This window comes from Myotis lucifugus, unplaced genomic scaffold, assembly GCF_000147115.1.
Source record: "Myotis lucifugus unplaced genomic scaffold, Myoluc2.0 scaffold_109, whole genome shotgun sequence".
NCBI lineage: Eukaryota > Metazoa > Chordata > Mammalia > Chiroptera > Vespertilionidae > Myotis > Myotis lucifugus.
Window position 1 is genome coordinate 2,564,280 of NW_005871157.1, and position 9,504 is coordinate 2,573,783.

The window sequence follows — 9,504 nt, forward strand, 5'->3', positions numbered from 1 at the left end:
ACCAAGTTTGGGAGACATAGCAGATCTATCTAATACATAGAAACAAACAGGGAAGCAGCCAAAATTTAGAGACAAAGAAACATGTTACAAATGAAAACAGGAGAAATCTCCAGAAAAAAGAATTAAATGAAATGGAAGTAAGAAAAGTACCAGATAGCCCTAGCCAGTTGTTCAGTGGTTAGGGCATCGGCCCATGGACAAAAGAGTTGCGGGTTTGATTCAGGTCAAGGGCATGTACCTGGGTTGCAGGCTCCATCCCCGGCCCTGGTCAGGGTGTGTGCAGGGGGCAACCAATTGATGTGTCTCTCTCATAACAATGTTTCTCTCCCTCTCTGTCTCTCCCCAACTCCCTTCCACTCTCTCTAAAAGTCAATGAAAAAAATGTCCTCAGGTAAGGATTAACAAACAAAACAAAACAAAACAACTACAAGATACAGAATTTAAGACAATAGTTATAATGATGCTCAAGGAACTTAATGAGAACTTCAAGGAACTTAGGAGAATTTCAAGGAACTTAGTGAAAACATCAATAACATAAAAAAGGACCAGTCAGGCCCAGCCAGTGTGGCTCAGTGGCTGAACATCAACCCATGAACCAGGAGGTCAGGGTTCAATTCCTAGTCAGGATACATGCCTGGATTGTGAGTTCGATCCCTAGTAGGGAGGCAGCTGATAAATAATTTTCTCTCATCATTGATGTTTCTCTTTCTCCCTCTCCCTTCCTCTCTCTGAAGTGTGTGTGTGTGTGTATATATATTTTATTTTTTATTTTTTTTAAAAAAAGGACCAGTCAGAAATGAAGCATACATTAACTGAAATAAGGAATAATTTACAGGGGGTCAACAGTAGACTAGAGGATTCTGAGAATCAAATCAAGAATTTGGAATATATTGCCCTGGCCGGCTTGGCTCAGTGGATAGAGCATCAGCCTGCAGATTGCAGGGTCCCAGGTTCGATTCTGGCCAAGGACACATGCCTGGGTTGAGGGCTTGATCCCCAGTGGGGGGTGTGCAGGAGGCAGCTGATCAATGATTCTCTCTCATCACTGATGTTTCTATCTCTCTCCTTCTCCCTTCCTCTCTGAAATCAATAAAGAAATATATTTTTTTAAAAAAAGAATTTGGAATATAAGGAAGCAAAAAACACCCAATAGGAACAGCAAAAGAAAAAAGAATCCAAAAATATGAAGTCAGTGTAAAGAGCCTCTGGGACAACTTCAAGTATACCAAGTATAGGGGTGCCGGAAGGGGAAGAGAGGGAACAAGATATTGAAAGCCTATTTGAAAAAATAATGACAGAAAACTTCCCCTACCTGGTGAAAGAAATAGACTTATAGTCCAGGAAGCACAGAGAGTCCTAAACAAAATGAACCCAAAGAGGCCTATACCAAGACACATAATAATTAAATGTCAAAGGATAATGGCAAAGAGAGAATATTAAAAGCAGCAAGAGCCCTAGCTGGTTTGGCTCAGTGTATAGAATGTCGGCCTGTGGACCAAAGGGTCCCTGGTTTGATTCCAGTCAAGGGCACATACCTAGGTTGCAGGCTCCTTCCCGGCCTGGGCCCTGGTCAGGCAGCATGCAGGAGGCAACCAATTGATGTGTTTCTCTCACATCGATGTTTTTCTCTGTCTTTCCCTCTCTCTTCCACTCTCTCTAAAAATCAATGGAAAAATATCTTCGAGTGAGGATTTAAAAAAAAAGCAGCAAGAGAAAAGCAGTTAGTTACCTACAAGGGAGTACCCATACGACTGTCAGCTGATTTCTCAACAGAAAATTTGCAAGCCAGAAGGGAGTGGAATGTAATATTCAAAGTGATGAAAAGCAAGGACTTACAACCAAGATTACTCTACCCAGCAAAGCTATAATTTAGAATTAAAGTTCAGATAAAGAGCTTCCTAGACAAAAAAAAAGTTAAAGGAGTTCACCACCACCAAATCAGTATTACATGAAATGTTAAAGGGAGGAAGAAGAGAAGGAGGAGGAGGGAGAGGAAGAAAAAAATGATAATAAATACCTATCAACAAATGAATGTAAAAATCAAAATAAATAAACAAGCAGAACAGAAACAGACTCATAAGTACAGAGAACATTTTGACAGCTGCCAGATAGGAGAAGGATTAGGGGGATGGGTGAAAAAGGTGAAGGGATTTAGAAATACAAATTAGTCCTAGCTCATGGACACAGACAATAGACAGGTGAAGGCCAGGGATGGGGTGGGAGATGGGTCAAGGGGGAAAATGGGGGATATCTATAATACTCTCAACAATAAAATAAATAAAGAAAAAAACCACCACAAATTGGATCACACTGCTTCTGTATGTTCTTTCAAGGCTTCCTGCTGCAGAGAATAAAATCCAAATTCTTTAACAAGGACTATAAGGCCCTGCATCATCTAGTCTCTGCCTTTCAGATTTCATCTCAAACCACTCTCTCCCCTAATTAACTATCTTCTGGCCACTTGTCTTCTTTTAGTTCCTTTCTTGATTCAGAGTCTATGCCCATTGTTCTTCCTTTTGCTTATAATATTCTTTCTCTCCAAATGGTCAATATAGTCTCACTTTTTAGGGCATGGCTTAAATGGCAGCTTTAGAAAAAGACTTTTTCTGACCTAATTTATGGGATGTTCCTCCTTTTTTGTCTCTAGCTCAAATTCTTATTTGTTTGCTTCATAAGCCGCTCATCTATGCCCTCTGAAAAATTTAACTCTTACCACTAAACTGCTAAACACTAAAACTGCTTTAAGTCCCCCAAAGCAAGAGAGGCCAGTTTTGGATTTCCGCTCTATCATAACCTCTGATTTTAGCAATGTTGTGGCAGTGTATGAACTGGCTTATATACACATTTTAGTTTCAGGCTCACCAATGGGGTATATATAGGTTTCATTAGACTTCTCAACTTGCTAAACAATACTTCACATAATCTGAACACTCCAATAAAGATACTTTTTGTGTTCTTATGTCAGAATCATGTAATTCTATTAATTAACAACAATAATTTTAGATAATTCTTCATATAATTTTTGTGTAATTTCACTGAATCTTTCTTAACCAGTCATGTTGGTATTTACTTTATAGGGCCTATTGTATTTGTGGCCGCCTCTCCAAGGAAGGCAGATGGCAAACTGGAAAGAGCTTGGGCCTTTTTGAATGCATCAGAAATGGGTTCAGATAACCACTTCTAGCACCACTAGTTTTCCCAGGCTACTAAGTCTCCTTAAGACGGGGTAATAGTACTGCCTAGATGTAACTGTGACACTGCTATGCATGTGACAATAATGTGTAAAGGCACCATGGGCTCTCCTTTGTCCAGTCTGATGCTACTATATTAGTTTTCCATTAACAGTGGCACATACAGGTGGAGTCCTGTAGTGGAAGTCAAGGTTGATAAAGATTTTCCTAGGTACCACTCAGATGATTTCCTTTCTTAAAACACCTTAAAATGATTTATTTAAATTATAAGGTAGCCATACTTTTTAAAACACATTTAAAAAACGTTGGCCAAGCACTTTTTAAAAAACTTTTAATGTGAAATACAGTTGACCCTTCAACATCTCAGGGGTTAGAGGTACTGACCACTCACAGAGCCGAAAATCCAGGTATAACTTAAGTTGGCCTTCCATGTATGAAAATTCCTAACCACTTATAAGTGGACCCACACAGTTCAAACCCATGTTGTGCAAGGGCACATATTCTGATCAACTGTAATTAAAGATTCATAGTACAAAAGTATTATACAGAGAAGTACCCTTGACCCAGTTTTCCCCAGTGGTAACATCCTAAAGAACTAAAGTACAATATCAAAGCCAGGAAAATGACACTGGTATAATTCATAGAGCTTATCAAATTTTACAAGTTTTACATGCACTCCTCTGTGTGTGTGCATAAATCTATGCAATTCTATCATTCAAGGAGATTCACAGCCCAGCACTCTTTTGTTTCTTATGGTTGCTATGCTTTTTCAAAATCAAATAATAAAAACAATATTTATAAGATATCTGCTTTAATCTTGGCTATAATTCTGATACCTGCACCTCCAGTTTAAGAGACAGAAAATAGTATTTAGAGTACATAGCATATAATCGTACAGCGTGGGGCAAACATAAGTTTACAGTTGTATGTGAAACAGTCTTTTTCTTGTATTATTATCTATTAATTATTGTTCCTAATACAGGAACAACTATAAACCTACTTATGCCACACCCTGTATTTTGACTGATAAACTTGTATATAGTATCTCCAAACACCATAACATTTTCCAAAACCTGTGTTGGCCTTTTTTCTGATTGAGACATGCATAAAAGATTCCTGGTAGAAGAGAGCAAACAGCTCTTCTTTCTAGCCTGCACCTGCTGTCAGAGTGAGCAGCAGCAGGCTACTGGATGAGGTATTGGCCATGTACAATTTCTTAAGATAATTTTCTCTAGGAAGAAACTCTGATTTTTAAAATGTATAAAACATACACATTCAAAGTGTAAGAGGCTTTATTAAACAGCCTCATTTAACACTCTGATTATAAAATATATTCATTTTGGTCTTGGCTCAGAACATAGAAAGTTGGAGAAATATTATTTGCCCTTTGATGTAGCCAGGGCAGCAGTCATGCTAAATACTGGTAGGTATTTTGCTTGTTGCTGGAGGATGTTTATTGTTGTTTTTAACTATAGTGGTTGCCCAATGAGAAATTTAAAATTCTGAACAGTAATTAAACTAAAATTCAAGAATGAATTCCGTTCACAAGAATAATCAGATACAAAGTAGGGTAATTTTCCTCAAAATGAAGACTGCAGTAGGCTTCTGCGAGGAAAGCAAGAGACGAAAACCTACAAAGCTCAGCTCTTTTTGGAACCTGATGCCACACTGATACTAGGCATCAGAACACAGTCACACCAATATCTTTTTTCCAATTATCCTTTTCCTGTCCACTGGCCCCCTGCTCCCACTCGCTGCTTATGAAAGATTGGAGAACAAGAAAGAACCAGATTATTTATGGAATCTGTGAAACAAAGAAAATATTATGCTTGCTCTTTCTCTTCCAAAAACATGAAAATCACTATGCTTTGTTTTGTAACAGAAACACCAAGAAGCCTCCGAGAGAATATACAAATGAAAAACTCAAGAACAATAATGTGCTAATTTAAACTAAATTAATTATAGGTTGAAGTTTCAAGTCCAGCTGGTGAATACAAAAGTTTTCTTAAAATTGTAGATATAACTAAGTGGAGAACATAATCTAAAAGCTTTTGCTATGCTAAACTTTTACATTCCTAGGCAAATGTCAATAACAAAATTATTAACACCCAAGATGGGAAAGTTGGAAAATTTTCTAGCTCTTCCTGAATCTAGTCTTACAAGAATAATTTCATTATTTTATTGCAAGTAATGTGAACTGTCTGCATTTCAGAAAATACATCTATGAAATACTATATAATACATATATGAAATACTATATAATAAAACCCTAATATGCAAATCTACCAAACAGCAGAACAACTGGTTGCTATGATGCGCACTGACCACAGGGGGCAGATGCTCAACGCAGGTACTGCCCCCTGGTGGTCAGTGCGCTCCCACAGGGGGAGCACAGCTCTGCCAGAAGCCGGGCTCACAACTGGCAAGCGCAGTGGCGGTGGCGGGAGCCTCTCCACCTCCACAGCAGCACTAAGGAGCAGCGAGCAGGCAGATAGTAAGGAACGAGGGGTCCCAGAGTGTAAGAAGGATTCCTGCCTGTGAGAGGGATGTCTGCCTGCCAGCTTAGGCCCAATGCCCCCAGGGATCGGGCCTAAGCTGGCAGGTGGACATCCCCGGAGGAATCCTAGACTGCGAGAGGGTGCAGGCCAGCTGAAGGACCCCCCCACCCCACCCCACCCCAAGTGCACAAATATCGTGCATTGGGTCTCTAGTATAAATATAAGAACATACTCCAAAGCGACTGGTATACAATGTATTTTCTCCTTTTGTTAGACAGTATATAGTTTATAACACAAATAGTCATATAGGAAAGAAGACAAGCTCACCCCCTTAAGGTCTCTAAGGTCTCAACATATAACCAACGTTGTATGTTGCTTCTCTGCTTTATATCTTATTTATATCTTATACAAAAGCTGCAGTTTCACACAGAAATAGTTATTACATGCAAATAAGTTCGCTGTGCGGTGGGTAATCTTAGTCTTTTGACTAGGCAACACTTACAACACTTTAGAATATAAAACTTCCATCAACAGGCAATAAAGTCTATGTGTTGTCCTTTGTAGGTAAAAATGATACACTAATATATTATTATTATTATTAATCTATGTGTGGCTTCATTTATGTTTCAGTGGTAGTGATTATTCTGCATTAAGCTCTGACCAAGTTTTCCCTGAAACCAATAGAATCTTCTGAAATATAGCTGGTTGGGTTAGGGATGCAATTTGTGATAAACCAAGACAACCCTTAGGCCTCATTAACGGATGCTCTAAGGAAATGATTAACGGAGCACAGACAAAATGGAGCCAACAATCTTCACTGTTGTCCCAAAGCATATTAATATATAATATGCATCCCTCAAGCCCTCGACAGATACATTACCTAGCTGAACATTTCCTTCTGGTCAACATTAACTATAGGATTTACATAATTTGAACTGTCAGCACTTCTACATCAGATGAATCATAGCAGAAACAGTAAAATCTGTTTCATGATGAACAAACCTAAAACTCCAATGAAGTATGTTCATCCAGAAGGAAGGAAACACACACACAGAGACACTGTCATCATCAGTTAATTTCACCACATTCCTCAGAATGTATTAAAATAGTATTATTCTAGGGACCTCCCAGAGTCATTTATAACTACAATAAGTGAAGACAGAATAATTAGCCCACAGAACTCACAAGAGGATTGATTACCTGATAGTCTGGTTTTGTAAAATAATCCAAAGAGGAAATGTGGTCCAGAAAGATGCTGAATTCTGGAGGGAGATGTTTCAACATAAGCTTGTGGTCATACCTCTCCTTAATAGAGCCTACTTGCTCCTGGGAAGAAAAGAGAAATGGAACCAAAGTCAATTTCTCTTGGCAGCTACACATTAAGAGCCTCTCAGTAACAGTCTCAAGGGTATGTGCTGGGGATAATTAAGTATAAAGCAAGAACTGAGCTCATACTAATAGCTTAATGCATACTGCTTTAAGGGGTGGGGAGGGGAACTGTAATGCAGAACCAAAGGATAATACCGAGTTCTGCATCAATGAATCGTTAGCTCTCCCCCAAAACAGTTGATCTTAAATCTGGTTATCAACACAGGTGTTTACAGTTTTCAAATCAAACAATATAATGTGACGATTAAAAGTTTCATTGATTTATATTAAAAAAAAGAGAACAAATGAAAATAAAAACTAAGAGGGAAGACTAGAAATCAAATCAGAAATAATAATTGTACTTATATTAGTATCTATTCCTGTGTACATAGAAAAAGTCATAAAGTTAACTAGATCTCTAATAGCAGGTCATAGAGACAAAAATATACATATTGGGTATTATACAGTGAAAGTGCTTGTACATTTTAATTCTTATATTTAAATATATTCTCAACAAAGATGTCTACAAAGGAGGCAGTTTTATTATTTTCCCTACCCAAAACTGACATTTCCATTTCCAAAATTACCTTGTCTTTTATTTTTCTCCATGGCAGCTGCCCAACTACAAACTCCACCAACATGTAGAATAAGGACCAAAGGTCATCATGTCTTCCCATTTCCTTCATAAACAAAACAAAATACAGTCATATTATATTAATATACTCCCTGTGAGTATATTACATTGTCTAAGACCCAACTATTGTGTTTCATCCTATAATAAGGCCTAAACATTTAAATATAGTGCCCACAAATGAGAGAGAGAAAGCACGCAATATATAGCAATGTACATGGCAGAAGGAATATACTGAAGAACTTGATATAAAGAATGCCCCCTGCCCTGACCGGTTTGGCTCAGTGGATAGAGCGTTGGCCTGCGGACTGAAGGGTCCCAGGTTCGATTCCAGTCAAGGGCATATATCTTGGTTGCAGGCACATCCCCAGTAGGGGGTGTGCAAGAGGCAGCTGATCAATGTTTCTAACTCTCTATCCCTCTCCCTTCCTCTACGTAAAAATCAATAAAATATATATATAAAAAAAAGAATGCCCCCAAACCCAGAATGCTTGCAATAATATAATTAACAGCCCATTAATTGATAAATGAATTCATTAAGAGGAGAATGTAGTTGCTAAGGAAAGGGGGAAGGGAAATTAGTATTTAGTGGGTACAGAGTTTCAGTGTTGCAAAATGAAAAAGTTCTAGAAATCTGTTGTGCAATAATGTGAATATACTTAACACTAAAGTATTGCACACTTAAAAACCAGCCAGTAGGAATGACATGCACTGACCACCAGGGGGCTGACGCTCAACGCAGCGTGCCCTCTTGCACTCCGGGACCCCTCGGGGGATGTTGGACTGCCGGTTTCGGCCCAATCCCCACAGGCCAGGCAGAGGGACCCCACCTGCCAGAGGGACCCCTGCTCACTCCGCAGACACCCTTCGAGCCCCAGTGCTGCCCCAGGTGCGGCCAGCCAAGGAGGGACCGTGGGAGGTTGGCTCCAGGGTGTGTCTGGCCCATCTTGCCCATTCCTACCCCGCTAGCCACCTTCTAATTAATTTCCTTTCAATGTGCACGAATCTGTGCACTGGGCCTCTAGTTAACTATAAAGCTTACTACTTACAACATTTTGTAAGAATCTATCTGGAAAATAAGAGTACCTTCTTTTCAAGGCAGAATAATTGACTAAATGCCATAAAATAAAACAATACTGAATCAAAATGAAGGAGTTAAAATGCTTGGCAGAGTGCTACCCACTGATAAAAAATAATTTTCCTATTTTTAATTTATAATCCTATATAATACAAGGCTAATATGAAAATCAACCAAACGGCATAACGATCAGTCAGTGCGCTATGATGCGCACTGACCACCAGGGGCAGACGCTCAATGCAGGAGCTGCTCCCTGGTGGTCAGTGCACTCCCACAGCGGAAGCGCCTCTCAGCCAGAAGCCGGGCTCATGGCTGGCAAGCATAGTGGTGGTGGCAGGAGCCTCTCCCGCCTCCGCTGCAGCGCTAAGGATGTCCGACTGACGGCTGAGGGATCCCCCCGCCTTAGTGCATGTATTTTGTGCACAGGCCTCTAGTCACATCATAAGAAACCAAATTAACTGGGGCATAGCATACACAACCTCAGCATACTCTTACTTTATATTTAGCATTGGTCAAATTTTCATTAAAGCAATTTTGGCTTTACAGAACAAAAATAAGGTAACAAAGACCAAGAAAAGATTTACCTTTATTTTATCAAGCAATTACTTGTTAAATTTCTCAATTTCATCTAAACAAGTTTAAGGATTGAGAATCCTTACAATACCCAACTTTTCTACTCATACTTAAGGTTTAGGTTAAGGAAAAAAATCAGAGCAAAACAAAAGGACCAAAGTAAAA

General features: G+C 39.1%; 1 protein-coding gene across 2 annotated transcripts in view; it reads right to left on the reverse strand.

Annotated features, from left to right (window-relative positions):
- The window catches only part of TTBK2 (tau tubulin kinase 2), a 109,020-nt gene that overhangs the window by 44,347 nt on the left and 55,169 nt on the right, over positions 1 to 9,504 (reverse strand). For both annotated transcript variants that reach the window (XM_014459498.1, XM_023757535.1), the window contains 2 exons: positions 7,645 to 7,737; positions 6,890 to 7,015 (listed from right to left, as the gene is read on the reverse strand). In XM_014459498.1, the coding sequence (XP_014314984.1) occupies positions 6,890 to 7,015; positions 7,645 to 7,737 (219 nt within the window). The remainder of the gene's footprint in view (positions 1 to 6,889; positions 7,016 to 7,644; positions 7,738 to 9,504) is intronic.